This window comes from Mustela nivalis, assembly GCF_964662115.1.
Source record: "Mustela nivalis genome assembly, chromosome: 12".
Lineage (NCBI taxonomy): Eukaryota > Metazoa > Chordata > Mammalia > Carnivora > Mustelidae > Mustela > Mustela nivalis.
Window position 1 is genome coordinate 21,831,516 of NC_139031.1, and position 19,894 is coordinate 21,851,409.

Below are 19,894 nucleotides of genomic sequence, written 5' to 3' on the forward strand. Positions count from 1 at the left end.
GCTGATCATCCCGGACAGGTGCTGCGTTAGAGAAACCAGCTTCGGGCTCCCAGCTGCGGCTGGAGACCACGGTGCAGGTGTCGGTGCTGGGAACGTGGTGCGGCATGCCAGGAACACAGAGCAGAAAAGGTGTTCTGTATGCTAAGTGATTTAGAGATGGTGTTTATACTTCAAAATGTCTTTGCTTCCAAGTTTCACGTTTGGGGCTTTTAGGCCTTTTGGACTGAAGAGAAAGAACTGCAGTTTCATCTCTTACGTGTCTCCCACAGACTAGGGAGATCACGGAAGAGCAGCAGAATGCCCACAGCAAGTTTCTAGCACCAGGTTCATACCTCAGGCTCAGCCACGTTTAAATGGAAGCCTGCCGAAGGTGGAAGGAAGATGTAAACATGGAGAAAAAGTGTGGAGGAGAGTCCAGTGAAATGGAAAGAGGGGAGAGATGTATGCCAATTTGCTCTCTTTCCCGGCAACGGGACATGGTCCCCTGTCAGCTCCTTTGAGTCATCTGTTTATATGCCCTACCCAGGTCACAGCAGGACTGATGCTCATGTCCACTGGCATCCCTGGCTCATTAAAATCAGCCAAGAATCAGACTGCTGAGAAGAAAATTCTAGAAACAAAGTAGTCATTATTTTTCCTGAAAGAGATGGGGAAAGCATATAGTGCCCAAGAGAAGGTTCAGAAGCAAATCCTGTGCTTTTTGCCATGTCTTCCCCCCACCCCCAAAGTAGGCTCCACGCCCAGCATGGAGCCCATGGAGCCCAGGGTAGGGGCTTGAACTCACCACCTTGAGATTAAGGCTTGAGCCAAAATGGAGAGTCCAGCACTCAACCAACTGAGCTACCCAGGTACCCCAGGCATGCCTTTTCTACATAACAAACCCGTTTAGGCAAAATAAAATACATGCAGGCTAGAACTGCCTTTTGAGAACAAAGTTTATTCTGACCCAGAATTATAATAATTTTTAAAGTCCTTTCAATTCCACCACACTCGGTGGAATGTTTACTCAGACTTTTTGCCCCCTTGACTTAGGAAAAAGCAAACTGGCTAACTCTGGCTGAATTTAGCTGGGAAGTAAAATGCATTTCTTTATCACTAACTACCACAGAAAAGCCCACTTGGCTTGCATCTCAAATTGTCTTCAGTAAAGTCTATTTTGCTTGCAGTAGTTGTGTTATCCTGATTTCTTGTCCCCAAGTTCTGCTCTCTCTGAAATGCTATTAAGTCTTGTTTTTCCCTTTCTTTGATTTGGGAGCACCTGGCCAGCGGAAGCCTCGCAGCTGCAGGCAGTCGGCAACGTTGTGGGCGATGTAGTAGAGGTTCAGCATGGCGGCTGGGCTGAGGATGTCCACTTCTGGTTTCTTCGGTTTCTTCCCGCCAGACTTGCCTCGGCCTTTTCCTCGTTTCCCTTTACCTGGCTTTCAAAGACAAGTACATACACGGCATAAGTCAGTTTTTAATAACCCTGAAATAATCTCAAGCATTTCCTATTGAACATAAGAAAAGTGACTCCTGAGGAGAAAAAACTGTAACAATAGCAAAACATTTTTGCATGGCGTGAGAAGTCACGTGTGATCTAATTCAATGAAAGTGTATTAAGCACCCAGATTAAAAGAAACCCAACCTAATCTAATGGTCATGTGGACGTTGTTTGCATTGATTTGAACAAACTGCAAAAAGACATTTTTAGGCAATCAGGGACATTTGGCAATATCAAGGAATTATTAATTTTGTTAGATGTGATAATGGCATTGGGTCATGGAAGAAAATGTGTATACATTTCAGAGATGCACACTAAAATCTGCAGGAAGGTCTCAAATTTGCTTTAAAATACTGAAGCTCCCCTTCTTCCCCCCAAAAGACAGATGACGCAAATGTGGCAAAATCCTGACAGTTTCAGAGTCTGAGAAATGGATACATGGGGATTCAGTATACTACTCTATTTCTGTGTGTATGGAAACTTTTATAATAAAAATTTAATTAAAAACGTTAGATAATCAGATGCCGACACATATTTTGGCCTTTGATACGTTGCAGTTACTATCTCATTAAGCAGTCATGAGGGTTGAGACAAATACAAGGCACTTAGTATAGTGTCAGACTTGAAGGAAACAATAAGTGATTGTCCCCATCACTTTATCACCACTAATCCTCCAAGCTGTGTTTTGAGGGAGAGAGGCATTATGCCTGTTTAAAAATGGAAGAGTGGAGGCTCCACAAGGTCACCGTGCAAGCTAGCGTCCGCCAGAGTCCGGTATCACCCTGGCTCTGGCCATGACTGTGCTGCCAGGCCAGTGCCTTCTGGGAAAAGGAATGGGCACCATCCTAACATGGGAATAAACTATCTGAAGTTTTGCTAGAGCTACACAAAGCGGAGTTGACTTCTCTATGTCCTATGACCCACCCATAAAGTAAGAGATGGATGTGTATTATTAAGAAAGGTTTCTTCTAGGCAAGGGAAAGGAGAAGAATGTGTAAGTTATCAAGAACACCTGCAAGGGCCAAATATTTATATAAACTAGATGCCATGTTGATAGCATCTCACTTTAAAAGTGTCCCAGGCTAATCAAAGAGAAACATAGTCAATGTGTTAAAAACACTAAAATACATTTTTATTAAGTGAAATGCAATACACTCCTAGATACAAAACCAAGAATGAAGATGAGAGGTATCTTGCAACAGTGGCCTGGCTTTCATGTGGAAATCCAAAAAAAAAAAAAAAAAAAAAACAACCCACAACAATATGAAAACCCATACAATAACCATACCTCCTGATAAAAGAGCCCCTCAGGGTATTAGGACATACACTGTCATTAGCTCTTAAGATTTGAGGGTCTTGGCTTTATTTATGATTTTATAATTTTTTGCAGGTCAACCATACAACTTATCTGGAATAACTGCTCCCCCCACAGTGTCTTAATCTCTAAAATAGTTTGCTAACTAAAATTCACACAAATGTTCAATATTTTTATTCCAGGTTCTCATCTTTTTGTAGAAAATAGCAAACCGACTCTAAAATTCATAGGGAAATGCGAAGGACTTTGAAAAAGAGCAAAGTTGGGCACCTGGATGGCTCAGTTAGTTAAGCCACTGCCTTCCTTCAGCTCAGGTCATGATCCCAGGGTCCTGGGATTGAGCCCTATTCGGGCTCCTCTCCAGGCAGAGAGCCTGCTTCTCCCTCTCCCACTCCCCCTGGGTTCCCTCTCTCACTGTCTCTCTCTCTCTGTCAAATAAATAAATAAAATCTTAAAAAAAAAAAAAAAGAAGGAAAAGAGCAAAGTTAAAGGACGAATGCTACCTTATTTCAAGAATTATTGGGGGGCACCTGGGTGGTTCATTTGGTTAAGCGACTACCTTCGACCCAGGTCATGATCCTGGGGTCCCAGGATGGAGTACTGCATTGGCCTCCCTGCTCAGCAGGGAGTCTGCTTCTCCCTCTGGCCCTCCCTCCGCCTGGCTCATGCTCTCTCTCTCTCTCTCATTCTCTCTCTCTCAAATAAATAAATAAAATCTTTTAAAAAAAGAATTATCATACAGCTACAGCATCCGGACAGTATGGTATTGGTGTCAAGACAAACAAATAGATCAATGGAACAGAATAAATAGTCCAAAAATAGGTCCACACATAGAGGAACAACTGCTTTTCAACAAAAGTGCAAGGATGATTGATGAGGGATAGAAGCAGAAAAATGTTCTTCAGCCCAGAAGGCTGACCTGTAGCCTGCATGGTTCCGATAAGGATCAAATACACACTGGTTGCTACATCCTTGAAGGGTCTCATGACTGCTCCTAACTCTCACTGATAGTTCATACTGAGCTGAATGATAAGCGCCAGAGTAATCTTGTGAAAGTGGTCTTATGAGTAGAAATTCAAAGAAAACATTTATGATCTAATACTCCCCACACATCGTGCCTCCCTCCTGAGCACTAAGCATAGAACCACCAGCTTTGTACAACAAATCTGCAGCAATTTCTGCCCATGGGTCCTGTCCCCGTGCTACTTAGATAAACTTACTAAGTTGCACCTAAAATGTCTCAAGAACTCTTTCTTGACCATCATGCTCAACAATCCAGCAATAATAATTTTTTTTTCAGAAAATGGGGCTGGAACAATGCATATCCATTTGCAAAAAGATGAAACTCAATCCAAACCCAAAAAGTATAAAAGTCCTAGAAGAAAATATAGGAGAAAATCTTTACGACCTTAGGTTAGACAAAGAGTTCTTGGATCTGACAGCAAAGCACGGTCCATAAAAGAACAAATTGATACATTCATCAACAAAATGAAAAACTTGTGCTCTTCCAAAGGTATTGTTAAGAAAATGAAAAGCAGACTGGGAGAAAATATTTGTAAATCATATATCTGATAAAGCCCTTATATCCAGAATGGATAAAGGACTCTCAAGACACGGTAATAAAACAGAAAACAAACAAACAAAAACAATAAAACATGGTCAAAGATTTGAACAGATACTTTCCCAGAGAAGATACACAAACGGCCAACGGGCACATGAAAAGATACAAGATACTCAACATCAAGTCCTTAGGGAAATCCAATTAAAATCACAATGAGATACCAGCACCCACTCACTAGAATGGCTCAGCCTACGAGACTGACCTACCAAGTGTTGGTACTCTTACACTTACACTGCTGGTGGGAATCTAAAACGAAAGAGCCACTCTGGAAAATGGTTTGGCAGTTTCTTTAAAAGGTTAAAAACATACCTACCAGGGCGCCTGGGTGTCTCAGTGAGTTAAGCCTCTGCCTTCAGCTCAGGTCATGATCTCAGGGTCCTGGGATCGAGCCCCGCATCGGGCTCTCTGCTCAGCAGGGAGCCTGCTTCCCCACTTTCTCTCTCTGCCTGCCTCTCTGGCTACTTGTGATCTCTGTCTGTCAAATAAATAAATAAAATCTTTAAAACAACAACAACAACAACAACAAAACATACCTACCATGTGATCCAGCCAATTAAGGTGTGTATCTGTTCTAAGACTTGTATAGGCGATGTTCGTAGTAAGTTTGTGCTAGCCAAAAACTGGAAACAGTCCAAAAGTCCATCAGTGGGTGAACAAATAAACAGACTGTGGTATAACCATACACTGGAATACCATTCAGCAATAAAAATGACTGCTGATGAATGCTACAGCTACAACATGCCGGGCTGGCTCAGTCAGTGGAGTGTGGGATTCTTGGGTTGTGGGTTCAAGCCCCACACTGGGTGTGGAGGTTACTTAAAAAAATAAAATTTTAAATAATAATAATACAAGTGAAAGAAGCCAGACCAAAAAAAAAAAAAAAAAAAACAACCTATACAAGCTGTATATATAAAAATTCCTACACACTACAAACTAATCCACACAAGCAGGGCAGATCAGCAGCTGCCCCAGATGGGAGGTTTAGAAGGGAGTGAGACACAGAGAAGCAAGAGAAAAGGACTGAGTCCAGAGGAGCACAAGGAGACTTCCAGGGGGTGATCAACGTGTTTGTCACCTTGATTGCCGTGATGGCTTAATGGGAGCATCCAGATACCGTGCCTATCAAATAGTACATTAAAATATGTCCAATTTATTGTGCATCACTTAAACCTCAATAAATCTGTTAAGAAATTTTTGTGAGTGAAAAACTTTTGGAGTTTCTCAGCAGGTTAGGTCGGTTCAACACAACTCCATGGCTCTTGGCTGTTTCCGGTCTCAGAACACATGGCTCCTGACTTGAAAATCTCCAAACTCCTTAATGAAGACCACTGGCTCCTGCTACACTGTCCTCTCTTCTAGTTCCCGAACCCGCTCAGTGGCTCCTTGCTCCCACTTCTTCCTGCAGACCTTCACAGGGAAATCACTGGTTACTTCTCTTTGTGTGGGGCTCTGCTCAAGTTGGAAAACCCTCGCAGATACTGCGTCTACATTCTATTACTGGGGTGACCACATAACTTATTGTCCAAATCAAGACACTTCAACAAACATAAATTGGGACTGTTCCAGGCAAGCAGTGGAGGTTGGGGGGTATGAATGGTTTCCCAACACCCCCTCAGCCCTGTCACCTTCCAGCTTCCAACCCCAATCACACTCCACTATTCAATCGTGCTATTTTGTTCATGTGTTTATTGTTTGTTTCCTAGCCAGAAGTTAGTTTGTGAGGTCAGCACTTAATTTCTAGGGCCTATACCAATGTCTGGCATGTTCGTAGATAAGAAAAGATATTTGCTGGGTGAATACATTGCAACTTAGATGCAATTCAGTCCCAGGATTTAGAAACCAAAGGTAGATATCTGCTTTTCTGAATTTTAAGATGCCTCCTTCATTCATTTGATAAATATTTAACAGATTATCTACTGAGCACCAGGACCTGCAGTTCTGGACTCCCATCTTCATGAGGCTTACAGTCCAATGAGGGAGGAATTACACATAGATTTACTCACTCTCCTGTGAGTGAGAGCCCAGGACACCTGGCATTATGACACAGGTTGGACAGGGAGTGGCCTAGTTCGGGATAGGAAGGAAGGGTTCCTATAGGCTGAGGGGCAGGGAATTCCCAGGCAAACAGCTTGTGCAAAGGCTCTGAGGCTGGAGGGAACATGCCAAATTGCAGGGACCTCTCAAAAAAGATCACTGTGGCTGAGGCCACACCAAGTGACCATGGCGGGGGCACAGAGTGAGAGGAGTTTAGGCTGGGAAGGTAGGCAGTGTGCAGCTCTGGCCTGCAGGCCTTGGAAGCTAAGATGTTTAACTTTTACCCAAGGGTCAGTGGGAATCCATTAGCTTAAATGGCTTTATTAAACCGTTTTGCTTCAGTTCCCTGGGCTCTGAACAAAAATGACAATACCAACCATGCACAGTAACCCGGGGAATGCCACAATTTAAATCAAGAGATATTTATCTAGTGCTTTTATATGAAGAAGGAAGAACACAGATTTACCAAACACATTTCTTTCTTTTTTTTTTCTTTTAAGATTTTATTTATTTGACAGAGAGATCACAAGTAGGCAGAGAGAGAGGGGGAAGAAGGCTCCCCACTAAGCAGACAGCCCGATGTGGGGCTTGATCCCAGGACTCTTGAGACCATGACCTAAGCCAGAGGCAGGTGCTTAATCCATTGAGCCACCCAGGCATCCCATCCCAAACACATTTTTATACTAGAGACAAATGGGGATGAGGAGTGAGGTTCTCCAAGGTGAAATATGTGAAGCTCTGGAAGCGAGGTGTAGAAGGTCATGGGGGCTTGGGGAGCAATACAGCAGCAGGGGGTACTTCTGAGCTGGGCCCATCTTGCAAAAAAGTAGATCAATATCTTGAGATGGGGTGGGTGCAGGAGGCTTCAAGAAGAAGGTGGGCCTAGCGTGGGATGTGTCTTTGTTTCATTTTGTTTAAAGTAGAGAAGTTAATATGGTAAATAAAGCTCAAGAGGCTGAGGCCCCGTGACCCTGGGCTCCCAGCGGTACTAGTTGAGCAGACTGGAAATTCCCAAGGTCGTGGGGTGGGGGTTACAAGTTCATAGCCATTCTGGAACCATCAAACTGGGGGAGGAGGAGGACAAAAGAGATGGAGAGCCCCTGGACAGAGGTAGTGGAATAGGGCCAGAGTCCAGGCAGATGGTAAGGAGGGCAGGACTTGACCCATTGGTGGTAGTGAGGTAGGTAGCACATCGAAGAGTCTGGATTAAGGCTGAGGAACAGTAGTGCTTATGAGTTCCAGGCCAGGAGAATGAACATGCCATTGGAAAGTGCAGAGAAGGTAGTGATTAAAAGATCTGGAGTTGGGAGATGTTCTCTGGTGGAGAGATTCAGTTCCCACTGAAGTTGGGAGTGGTTTAGCCTAAGATGGAGCTCTGTGGGCCAAAGAGGTGAGATGGAAGTTTAAGGAAGTTGCAAGCCTTCCTGGGCATAAAATTCAAGAATACCCTGCACAAAAGATTTCCTCCAAAGCCTTTCTTTAAGCTAAGGTTGGAAGAGAGAATCACTCCTTAGAACCTGCAACCTGGGTCTCAACAGCTCTCATTTTCTGCCTCTAATCCGTAGAGGAGAATCCTGCACAGGACCCAGGACAGCGGCAGCAGAAGGGAAGTGCCTAGGCCAGTCGCTGTTGACCCTGCGGGCACTCTGGGGTTTCACGCCCCGGTACCCGCCTCTCCTTAGTTCCCACACACATAGTTATGCAGGTGGCTCAACAGAACCAAGGAACGAAAACAAACCAACTCACAAAAAGAGGACTCAGCCTGATTCTCTCCCCCTTGGCACGCGCAGACCACCTGGGCAACCCCTCTCCCCCGCCATCTTTACACCCCGTGTCAGATCTCTAGGTTGGACACCCCCCACAACGACAGGAGACGGAGGTGCCCATCTCGAGGCGTGTGGGTAACAAATCTTGGTAAAGCGTGCCTCGACGCGGCAGAACGGTATTAAACTAATTTAGCGCAAACCTCGGAACTTCTTATACTTAAATAAGCCGTGTATTACCATGGTAATTCCTCAGTCGAGCAGGTGAGTGTGGCATGGGTTCCCAATCCTGAAATAGAGAGAGAGAACCCAGTTCTCCGCATCGCCTGGGGGCGGCGCCCCCGCGCCCATCCCTGCCGCCTACCCGGCTGCCTCCGCACTGGCCCGCGAACCGTCGCAGGCCCGGGACTTGGCCACGCTTCGCGGGAGCCCCAGACGCTCAGGGGAGCCCGGCGGGGTTAGGGGGCAGCCAGCCACCCAGCCGCCGCAGCGCGGAGCCTGGGCACCCACCGAACCGAGGCCACGAGCCGCGTGACTCAAGGCCAGCACGCCCCGGAGTCTGGGGGGGCGCGGGGCTCGCCGGCGCCCGCGGGGCCGCGCGCACAAACGCCGGGCTGCGCGCGCCGCGGGGGGCGGGGCCGCGCGGTGTTTACCTGTTGCTAGGACACGGGGCCAGGCGCCCAGCGGTTGGGCCCGGCGGGGCAGTCCGTCCCCAGTCCCCTGCCGGCCTCACCGCACTAGCTGGGTCACCTCACCTCGCGCGACAGCTGCGAGTGACGGGAAGCTTAGCCTCGCGCTGGGAGCCTGGACCGGGCGGAGCTCGGGCGGGTGTGGTACTTGGCCTTGGAGTAGGCGGGATCCGCCTAGGAACCCCGCCACTCACTGGCTGACCTTGAAGAAGTCATCGAAGATTCCAGAACCTTTTTTGGAAAATGACATGCATCCTTTGAGGGATGAAGTGAGAAAAATAGGGGGAAGTGTTCATATAGACCCTGGTACAGGCCCCAAGAGAGTAAAGGCCTGAAAAAAGGTTCTTTGGCTCTAAGTAAGGCTACACAATAGGGGTGGTTCTGCTTCTGACCTGTGAGTTCAACCCAATAGATGTTTACTTTGTTCTCCACAGTGTGCAGCCTTTGTAAAACTCATTTGTGTATGCAGCAGTAGTGTAAGAGACGCTAATGGATTAATGGCCATGATTCAGTAGAAGTACCCGCTTCATTCTAGCAATCCTGGCCCCTTCTTCCTCCTCCTTGATGTCTGAGCCTAAGTTAATGTTGCTCTCCTCTTCCCCTCCTCCTCCTCTAAGTCTCCTCACTTGCTTCTGATATGTGCATTATGCCCCTTGCTTATCCTGGCATCACTTAGTCATGTCTGCCTCCTGCTGCACTTCAAGTGTTGGCTGATCTCAAAGTCCAGTCCTTAGCTCTCTGCTATTGTGCCTCAATGTCTCCTCACTGATGGCTCATCAGATAATGTCAGTGACTACCTCTCAGGAGGACACAGCCCCCAGCAGAAAGAATGGCCTCCAGCTGAGCTCCAGCCTTCAGGTTGCACTATTCTCTGGACTTAGGGCATCTCTCCCTCTGTTAGTGGCTCAGTTGGTTGTCAGTGGCAACACTGTTCTCCCAGTCTCTTGGCCCTTTGTCATCTCTAACTTCTCTCTCCAAAGAAGAGTCCAGGCCCGAGTATTCCTTGTAAATTCCTTTACGGATCCTCCCCCTTGACATTTTCATCATTCTAAACTAGATGTTCATTTCATATTGCAGATAACAGTTAACACTGAGGAGCGCTGATGTCAAGCACCTTACTGAGCACTTTTCACACATGGCATCATTACTTCCCTACAACTAGTGTGGTAGTTCCCATTATGTTCTCCAGTTTGTTCAAGGTCTGAGGGAATACGTAACAGACTTTTCTACTGTCACCCCACACACACCCCCAGCGCCCATTCTCTTGCAGCTGACTTGTTTGTGCCTCATTCTTCTCCCGCGCCATCAGGAGGCGGCACTCATACATAAAAGTGAGGTGATGAATGTGTTAATTGTGGTAATCCTTTCACAATGTATATGTGTGCCAAATAATCACATGTACAGTTTAAATATCTTAAAGTTTTGTCAGTTATACCCCAATAAACCTGGAAAAAAAAAAGCTATAAAGCACAAGATAGCTACTTTGTCAGTAGACAGGCAGAACATGTTGGTCTAGTGACAATTGGAACAACTTCAATGGCGTCACTATTTTCCATTGACCCAAGTGGATCTTCAGCCTTTGCACTAGAGAAAGGCTTCACACTGACCTGCAGGAAGGGGAGGAGGGCTGCTGAGGTGGGGCTGAAAAGACAGACTTTGTTATATAACACAGCACAGGCTGCTGTTAGAATAAAAAAGTCATTGACAATGCATGCATCTTAAATAACAGTCCACTTAAGAATCATTTAATATTTAGGAGTTAAGATCTGTTTATTCTATAAGAACTGAACAAATCTTCTTGTGTACACTGGAAGCTGAGTTAAATTTAAATATTCAAATTCACATTAGAATTTACACTGGTGGGGAGCCCGGCTGGCTCAGTCAGAAGAGCATGCATTCTTGATCTTGGGGTCATTGAGTTTGAGCCCCACGTTGCGTGTAAAGATTACTAAAAAAAAAAAAAAAAAGCTTGAAAAAGAAAAGAATAGTACTACTTAATTTTATCTGTTTATGAATATACATCCTTATGTCTCCTTTATAAATAGTAATACAAACTGTGCTGTTCTTTAAAAAAATAACATTGCCAGAATTGAAGCATGCATTCTTAGAACATCCAAACTTAGAATATTCTATCATTATCTTTCTTAGAAGTTGCATTTAAAAATTCCGATTTCCTCCTTTCTACTCCCTCCCTCTCTTCCTTTTTTTTAAAAAATATCTCATTAAGTTCAATAGTATAGCACTGTACTCCATCCTTTATAACTCTAATATTGCAGAGGAAGTTACAGAGAAAATAATTTAGCTAATTTCCTCTGGCCAGCCCCTAGGGCCCCAGCAGTGAGAACTTTGGAGAACAGTAAAGACCAGCTGGAATGGACAGGAGACAAAATTATTTAGAGCAGGGGTCGGCAAACTTAGTAACTATTTTAGGCTTTGCAGGCCTTATGTGTTCTTTTACAACTACTCTGCTGATGTAGAATGAAAGCATTTATAGACAATATGTAAACCAGTGAGCATGGCTGTGTCCCAATAAAACTATCACAGAAACTGAAATGTGAATTTCATAGAATTCTCATGTGTCATAAAATATTTTTTTTCCATGGATTTTTTTCCCCCAACTATTTAAGAATATAAAAACCATTCTTACTTAGCTCATGGGCTGTATGTATAAAACCTGTGAGTGGGCCAGATTCGGCCCCGGGCCTGCAGTTTGCTGATTACTGGTCTAGAGAATTAAAATGCTATTAATTATTCTTGCTGGGGTAGTCTTTGATGGAGGTGGGGGGCAGAGAATGAGTGGGGAATAACAGTAATCAATAATGATTCAATGCTCACATTTAGCAAGCATTATTCTAAATACTATATGCACATCGATTCATTTAATCCTTACAATCCTAGAAGGTAGATAAAGTATTATACCTGCTTTACAGATGGGGAATCTGAGGCAGAGAGAGGGGAAAGAACATGTCCTTCTTCACAAAGCCAATAGATACAGAGCCTGCAGAGAGTAGCTCACCAAGTTGGGTTAAGCACCCTCAATCTGAGCCATTATGCTGCATGGCCTTTCTGGGTAAACTATCTCACATTTTACCATGAAGACATATTTTCACAGGCATCCACATGGAGGATCTTTGTCCTGCCAGCTCCATTAAGCATTTGAACAAAAAGTTACAGAATGTTCAAACTAATGTTTCCATTTGGAGGGAAAGGGACAGATGGTATTGTCATATTTAGTAAGGAAGTCACTGTCACCAAAGGTGTTTGAGCAGAGATGGGGTGACTTTTGTACTCTTATAGTTCCTTAGAAAGACTTTGGTTATTTTCCATAAAATATGCAAAAGTAAAAATTTAAAGTTCTTGCTTTTTGAAATTTAAATCTGGCTAATTAGTAAAGGAGCAAACAGCCTAAAAACCTCCCCATAGCCCACTCAGGCACAGTCTCATTACATTTACAGGATCTGGGAGTCTGAATGTCCAGAGCTGGTGGTAGGAAATTATATTTCAAATTGCTTTGGCCTATTGCTATGAGAACTGAGTAAATCTCCCTTGACCTCATCCCCATCAGCACACACACACACATGCATGCATGTGTGGGCGTACACACTATTCTTTCCACCTATACCTTTTCTTCTTAACTGAAACATACTTTAAAGCAGTGTTAGGGAAAATGATTTAATTATTAAATATATTCAAGTTATAGTTATTCAAGAAAATATTAATATGGAAAAATAGGTTTCTGGGATAAATATGATAAAAATAAGAATAGGACAGAATATGTTGTGCTCCCATGTATGAAAAAAAAATATTGGGGGTGATCGAGTGGCTTAGTCGTTAAGCATCTACCTTCAGCTCAGGTCATGATCCCTGGGTCCTGGGTTCGAGCCCCATGTCAGACTCTCTGCTCGGCAGGAAGCCTGCTTCTCCCTTTCTCTCACCCCCTGCTTGTGTTTTCCTTCTCGTTGTCTCTCTGTGTCAAATAAATTTTAAAAAAATATATATTGGTGGGGAAGAGATAGGTGTTATCATGGGAATTTTCTGAAAGGATAAAAAAATAGAAAAATATTTACAGTGATTATTTCTGGGGAATGAGACAGGGATCTAAGGTGGGAAGTTACATTTTTCATTGTGTGCTCTGAAAAATTACTTGACTCTTTTACATGTATCTTCTTAACAAAAATACCTATAAATACCTAAATATAGTCTTCACTTTTACACTTGCTTCCTTATGTCCAATCCTCTACCTAAGCCTGAAACTTTCTTTCTTTTTTTTTTTTCTTTTTTAAGATTTTATTTATTTATTTGTTTGGGAGAGCCAGAGAGCATGAGATGGGGAAGGGAGAAGCAGACTCCTTGCAGAGCAGGGAGCCCGATGCGGGACTCGATCCCGGGACTCCAGGATCTGACCTGAGCCGAAGGCAGTCGCTTAACCAGCTGAGCCACCAGGCACCCCAACCTGAAACTTTCCTTACTTGAACCTTCTTTGACTCCATCAATACCTGCAAGCATCTTTCAAATAAAAATAACTTCCTTCAGGTCTTGCCTTACACCTCTAATAATGATAGAAAGGAAGAGAAAATTAATCAGTTTTGCTACTACATGTCTGATGGGTGTTAGTGGGTGTAGTGGGTTGAATTGTGGCCTCCCAAAAGATATGTCCAGGTCCTTATCCTCAAAAACTGTGAATACTACCTTATTGCAAAAGAGTGAATCTTACCTTATATGGCAAAATCTTGAGAAAAGAAGATTATCCTGATGGGCCTTAAATTCAATCAGAGGTATCCTTAGAAGAGAGAGAGGCAGAGGGGCTTTTGAGAGAGGAGGAAGCAATGTGACGACAGAAGCAGAAATTGGAGTGACATGAAGCTAGAAGCTACCAGAAGTTAGAAGAGGCAAGGAAATGATTAGTACCTTTGAAGGGGGAGTCCTGCTGACACCTTGATTTCAGACTTCTGGCCCCTGTAACTGTGAGAGAGTAATTTTTCTTCTTTTAAGCCACCCAGTTTCTGTTACAGCAGTCCTGGGAAACTAATATAGTGGGGAAGAAAGTACAATAGCTAATGTTAGTTGTTTGGATTCCATGAATGTATTCATGTTTCTTCTGGCTCAAATAATACCATAAGTCGATTGTATTTTGAGGTAGCTAATTCTTTTGTAGACATTTCAGTTATTACTATTACTACTGAATCTATGACATAGTGATATTTCTGTTAGTGAAAAGATTAGAGGCTAGATAAATACGTAGCTGATACTTATTAAAGGAATTCTTGTGTTGGATGGAGATTGTCCTAGATGATCTCTGATCTCTTCAACTCAAGAATACATTTCTGTAAAAATCCTCCAAATATTGAGATTTAACATTTTAAGGCTAACATTAGAATAGCCAAACACTTAGAACCACCTGAAAACGTATTTGAAAGTATAAGAAACTCAGGACTTACCTTCTATAAACTTTCCATACCAGTACTTCTGAAGGAATACCAGAGGTCACTGAAAATACATTAGTGGGAAAAAAACTCATGTGCTTTCTCAAAAATCACCAATAGGACTCACCCATGCCAACATTTCCAAAAGTATTTTCCATGTTGTTGTACAAAATGCTCTGCCAATATAGATAGAGCTTTGATCTCTCCCCTTGTTCTATCCTATTTTAGAGATTACACATTTTTCTTATATTGTTAAGCTGCCACCATATAAATAGCTTACTTGTTGAGTAGTGAGATTATACAGGAGGTAATTTTCTTCAATATCACTATATTCTTTTTCCTTTTTTTTTTTTTTTTTGGTTGAGAAAAAATGAGAAAGCAAACAAAAGTTTTGTGTATTGTATAGATAATAAAATCATGTTGTAGATATTTTTATTCTAAAATATATTTTATGTATGTATTTATATATGTATTTGATGTCTCTCATGTTGAAAAGCATCATATAAAATATCCATTAAAATATGTATTAGTATTAAATACATGTAAGAATAGCTATAGCTGCTCTAAAACCACAAAAGTTGTTTATAAATTCCATAATATTTTGTAAAACATTTTCATTACAGAAAACATTTTGTCATAGCCTTACAGAAAAGTCTGGCCTGGAATTATAGTACAGGTAAAGCAGATGTTAATTGGTCATGCCCAGTATTTCTGAGATAGTGGCAGGACTTTCTTTGCCTCTGCAAATTACCCTAAACACACTTAGCACCTTGGCAGAGTACCAAAGAGTTGCCAAGTTCATACTTGACCTAACCTGAATATTAAGGTTGTTAATTAGCTCATGAATAATAGCATTTGTGAGATCAAGGTCACAAGTCTGATGGTTGTATATGCCAGTGTCATTTTTATTCCAGACCTGCAGTGGCATTTTTAGTCTCAGCTAGTTTTATTGCAAATATAGGTCATCGCTAGAAGGCCTAGAGAGAAAGAATTCAGACTCATCACAACTACTTGTGGGACAAAAAGAGACCATTAAAACATTCATTCGTTTATAGAACTGCCTTTATATAACCAAGAATATTGTTAGGTGAAGAGCTGGAGGAACTATGGACACAAAAGGTCAAGAAAGTCACAACTGAAAATATCAGCATAAAGCACTGAAATGCGTGGTTTCAAATGCTCACCGGAAAGCTATGGAAATTCTCAACAATCTAAAAGAAAGCCCTACCACCAATCTCAAAATCTCACTGAGAAGCTGCTGTGTGACTCACTCTTTAGACATATGCCTGGTTGCAACTGCCTTCCATAGGTAGAATGTACTTCTCTGGCCCAATGTTAGGCTTGCCCCAGATGAACTGCTTTTTGCCAGGGGAATATGAGCAATTTGACTTATGCCCCATCCAAGGAAGAGCTTTAAGCACCCTCCAGGTGGTTGCATGGTATGGTTAGGTGCTTGCTTTGCCCTTTACCACGAGAACAATATGTCCCAGCCAGGAGCTAGTCCCATCAGCCTCATGCTAGAATAAGATGATGTGTGGAGCAGAGCTATCTCTTGCAAGTTAACTTGAGTGGAGCAGAGCTGCAGCTGATCAGCAGACCCAGAAACAAGAAATAAAGGTGTATCCTAAGCCACTGAGATTTTGCAGTTGTGTTTGTATTAATCTACCCCCAGGGAATACTAGGCAAGATTTTACATATTCATCTTCTTTATGTATTATTCCCTTCTATACCTGTCTTTAAGATTCTTTTATGTTGAATTAAAGACCAAATTTCTAACTCTAGTTCAATTTCTCTTTATTAAAGTGCTTTCAGAAGATAAACCATGTTAACAGCAATCAGCACAAACTTATATTGAGATATTCACAAATAAAAATCATCTATAAATCACTCGGGTAATGTTCTTCTAAACAGTAACAGCAATCACCATTGGACCTTGGTTAATCTGAATTTATTCCTAACCACACACATGGGTTCTCTTGGAAGATTCAGTTACTTTAACATATGGGGCTGGCTGTCAATACCTGAATGCTATCCCAGCAAGTCAGCAAAAAAAATGTTGTGATTTGAAACTAATCACTTTTCTTGGTATCTCAGTTTTTCCATCTGCACTGAGAATTAATCTTCCCTTAAGAGAAGACTTGTAAAAAGGTATGAAATGTTAAAGCTCAGCATACTTCTATGCTTCAGAAAGCATTCATGCGCATATTTTTAAAAAGGCAACTTATTTGTTCTTGACACAAATTAAATACTATATGGCTTTAAGAGAAATAGATTGATGACTGCTCTTTCCTTGAAAATTGCCTTTTCAGTTAAACCACATTAAAATAGATTAATAGGATTCATGAACGATATGCTTAGTGAATTACTTTGATTGTGATGAGGACAGCTGTCCTATTCAGGTAAAATTTACAAAGTATTTTAAGAAGTGTCATCTATTACATACTTACATTCTTCATTACCTTTCCATAAAAACATAAGTCCTGCCATCCTAAAGCTCAAAAAGCTAAAATCTGGGGCACCTGGGTGGCTCAGTGGGTTAAAGCCTCTGCCTTTGGCTCAGGTCATGATCCCAGGGTCCTGGGATCAAGCCCCACTCTCTGCTCAGCAAAGAGCCTGCGTCCCCCTCTCTGCCTGCCTCTGCCTACTTGTGATCTCTGTCAAATAAATAAAATCTTAAAAAAAAAAAAAAAGCTAAAATCCAATCTTTAGTTGGAGTTCTGGTCTAGTTCCTTTGGATATTGTCAATAACTGTATCATGACTTCCAAATGAGACTGTGGTTGACAGAATAAATAAGCCATTTCTTACGAGACTTCCTGGCATAATTAAAGTAGCCTGATGCTATCATAAAAAAGATTCAATAGTGTCCATGTCAGGGGGGGAGAGCATTAAAAAAAAAAAAAGCTTGAAAATATAGATGACATAATTGTGGGAATAGAAGAGGAAAAAAAATGATCCTGGTCGAATCAGAAGCTTTTCTAAAAACCCAATTTCTGATGAGAAGTATGTGATTTTTTTTTTTTTTTTAAGATTTATTTATTTGAGAGAGTGTGTTTGTGTGTGGAGGGGGTGGATGGACAGAGGAAGACTCATCAAGCAGACTCCTCACTGAGTGCGGATGCGGGGATTGATCCCATGACCCTGAGGATCATCACTCAGGCCAAAATCAAGAGTCAGACATTTAACTAACTGAGCCATCCAGGCGCTCTGACAAGTATGTGATTCAAACTTCAGTAGAAATTTTTTTCCTCCAAGATTTTACTTGGCAGAGAGAGCAGCAGGCAGAGGGAGAAGCCGGCTCCGTATGCAGGGAGCCCGAAGCAGGACTTGATCCCAGACTCTGGGATCATGACCTGAGCCGAAGGCAGATGCTTAACTGAATGAGCCACCCAGGCAACCTCAAAAGAAGTTTAAAGAGGTTGGTACATCAAGCCCTGTATTTTCAAAGAAGCGTGCAATACTTTAAGGTAAGAACAGTATTACTAAATCTCCATATGACACTTTGAAAGCACTCACAGTAAAAAGGAAAAAAAATCACTAATCAACATAGAAGAAAAATGGTAAGCTATAATGCTCTTGCTATTCCATTCAATTAAAAAATAAATCGATCATGAGCACAAATGGACATTGCCATCTCAGTAAATAAAACCTCCTGTAATTACTTGTCATTAAAAAAATGAATTGGATGAAAGGGATAGTTTTTTATAGTGTACCAGTCATTTGAAGACTGACATAGCTTCAGAAAAACATGAAACATCCTTAGAGGAGGTCTATTTCAGACTGGCTGTAGCAAAGCACTCCATGCCCCATGTACAATACATAGAGAAATAATTTTCAGATTGAACATAGATTTCTTCAGGAGTAAAGAAAAAAACACTTTACATGATATACCTTACTATAACATGCAGTATTTAGGTAACAGTAAATCATCATCCTTTACAAAGAAGGTGCAGGTGCTCTAAAATCATCTTTGAGCTAATAATTTTAGAGAGAGGTGTCAAAATTTTTAATTTAAAATATATACTTAATTTCAAAGTTGGTTTTGCCAAACTTCTTATGGGTCCTAGGAATCCAGGATAAACAAGAAGGAAATGTTCTCCCTATTTTATGACTTCCCTCTCCCATTATCTATGATGAATGTCATGGGTCAAATGCCATGATAAACTTATTCTCACTCTTGGGGCTATCAAAGGCTGGCCTGGTCCTGGTTCTGGGCAAGACTAAAGCAGGGAGCGGTCCCACAAAAGAGCCTATCCAGGACTGATCCAGCAGATGTTCAAGGCCAATTTGGCACCCAACTGACCCCAATGCAAGTTGACCAATCTGTTGTGACTCAGGATCCTAGGCCTTGTACTATCTCCAGGCCCAAAGCCCCCAGAATGGCCCTGCACTACACTGGATGTCCTGGGCTAGGCCAGCTTTCCCCTGAACAAGCACTCTCAGAGCTAGAAACAAAGGCCGAGTGGGCAGGATAGGCAGAGCACCATTTATTGGAGCCAAACCTCATCTATCAGATGTTTTTTTCCTAAGAGCTCAGTGACTCTGGAGCAGCTCCTCCCAACAGATGGGCTGGGAAAACACCTCTCTCTCCAGCCAGAGCTCATATGAATAGTGGAAATCCTCAGGTAGATCCAACCTCTGCCCCAGCACACTCTGCAAGCAGTTATCCACAGGTGAAAATTCAGAGTCCTGGGGTTTGTCATACCGGCGGCTGTTAAAAGCCTCAATGTTAGCCCTCAAGGTGCATTCTTCTGCTTGGAAGTCCCATGGCCTGGCATCGATGTCTGTGTTGGGGAAAGAAGAAGAACAATTACACAACTTAGGATTCTGCTCCTCCTACCACAGAGTATATGGTCTATGGGGAAGAACAAATTAAACTCAGAATTTCCTTTTTGTGGAGGGCAATGTACTAAGTGTATAATATGCTGTCACTCCAGTTTAAAAAAATACACATGTATATGCAGAGACTATCTTTGGAAGGGTAGTCTAGAAACAGCTAACAGTGATTACCACTGAGAAGGAAATAAGGTCCCTGAGAGGGTGGACATTTTTTTTTAACCTGTACTTTCTTTTCATTATTTCACTTTCTTACTAGGTATATGTATTATATTTTCCAAAATGGCAACTTAATTCCCTTTACTGAGCTTTCCTAGGGTATGGGAGTTACACATTTGAATGGAATCACCAGCTCTCAAGGAATGTAAAGAGGCAGGAAGAGGTACAACAAGGAGAATCAGAATGGACCAATTACTGAAGGATTTACTGATTGCTTCCCTGTGACCTCTCCCAGCATATGATAAATGTATGTGTCAGCGTATGTTAAAATTACGAGGTAAAATCTTTACCTTATTTACCCCACTCAGACACTTATTTCAGAGCTAGAGATACATCTTTCCCAGATCTCTCATGTCCCATACGCAATGGTTTATCTCTCTTTTTAAAAAGATTTTATTTTTGAAGTGCCTGAGTGGCTCAGTCAGCTAAGCATCTGCCTTCAGCTCAGGTCATGATCCCAGGGTTCTATGAAAGCATGCATGTGCAAGTGGGGGGAGGGGCAGAGGGAGAGAATCT

At 42.3% G+C, this 19,894-nt stretch overlaps 2 protein-coding genes and 1 long non-coding RNA gene across 10 annotated transcripts in view; 1 reads left to right on the forward strand and 2 right to left on the reverse strand.

Moving 5' to 3' along the window:
- Nucleotides 1-19,894, forward strand: part of LOC309845745 — a 413,192-nt gene that overhangs the window by 108,747 nt on the left and 284,551 nt on the right. The gene's annotated exons all lie outside the window — the stretch shown is intronic.
- On the reverse strand, nucleotides 918-14,392 carry SMKR1 (small lysine rich protein 1). Of its 5 annotated transcripts, XM_082694052.1 has the most exons (6): nucleotides 14,341-14,392; nucleotides 13,811-13,927; nucleotides 13,617-13,682; nucleotides 8,867-9,133; nucleotides 8,454-8,502; nucleotides 918-1,414 (listed from the first exon to the last, which is right to left on the reverse strand). In XM_082694052.1, exons 5-6 carry the CDS (start codon nucleotides 8,488-8,490, stop codon nucleotides 1,221-1,223), a joined length of 231 nt encoding a protein of 76 aa, XP_082550178.1. In that variant the 5' UTR covers nucleotides 8,491-8,502; nucleotides 8,867-9,133; nucleotides 13,617-13,682; nucleotides 13,811-13,927; nucleotides 14,341-14,392; the 3' UTR covers nucleotides 918-1,220. The 5 variants fall into 5 exon arrangements, with proteins under 5 accessions (XP_082550178.1, XP_082550179.1, XP_082550177.1 ...); XM_082694053.1 differs by lacking the exons at nucleotides 8,867-9,133; nucleotides 13,617-13,682; nucleotides 13,811-13,927; nucleotides 14,341-14,392 and adding an exon at nucleotides 8,724-8,848; XM_082694051.1 differs by lacking the exons at nucleotides 8,867-9,133; nucleotides 13,617-13,682; nucleotides 13,811-13,927; nucleotides 14,341-14,392 and adding an exon at nucleotides 8,578-8,842.
- STRIP2 (striatin interacting protein 2) overlaps nucleotides 16,103-19,894 on the reverse strand; it is a 52,741-nt gene continuing 48,949 nt past the window's right edge. For 2 of the 4 annotated variants that reach the window (XM_082694018.1, XM_082694017.1), the window contains exon 21: nucleotides 16,103-19,107. In XM_082694018.1, coding sequence (XP_082550144.1) covers nucleotides 18,857-19,107 — 251 coding nt within the window. In that variant the 3' untranslated portion in view covers nucleotides 16,103-18,856. The remainder of the gene's footprint in view (nucleotides 19,108-19,894) is intronic. The other 2 variants (XR_014301476.1, XR_014301477.1) reach the window with 2 other exon arrangements.

Bases quoted from the DNA above. Each gene is read 5' to 3' on its own strand.
- SMKR1 (XM_082694052.1), bottom strand. From the start codon at position 8,490: ATGCCACACTCACCTGCTCGACTGAGGAATTACCATG. The intron at 1,415-8,453 runs GTAATACACGGC...TTTGAAAGCCAG, and splicing joins TCGACTGAGGAATTACCATG to GTAAAGGGAAACGAGGAAAA.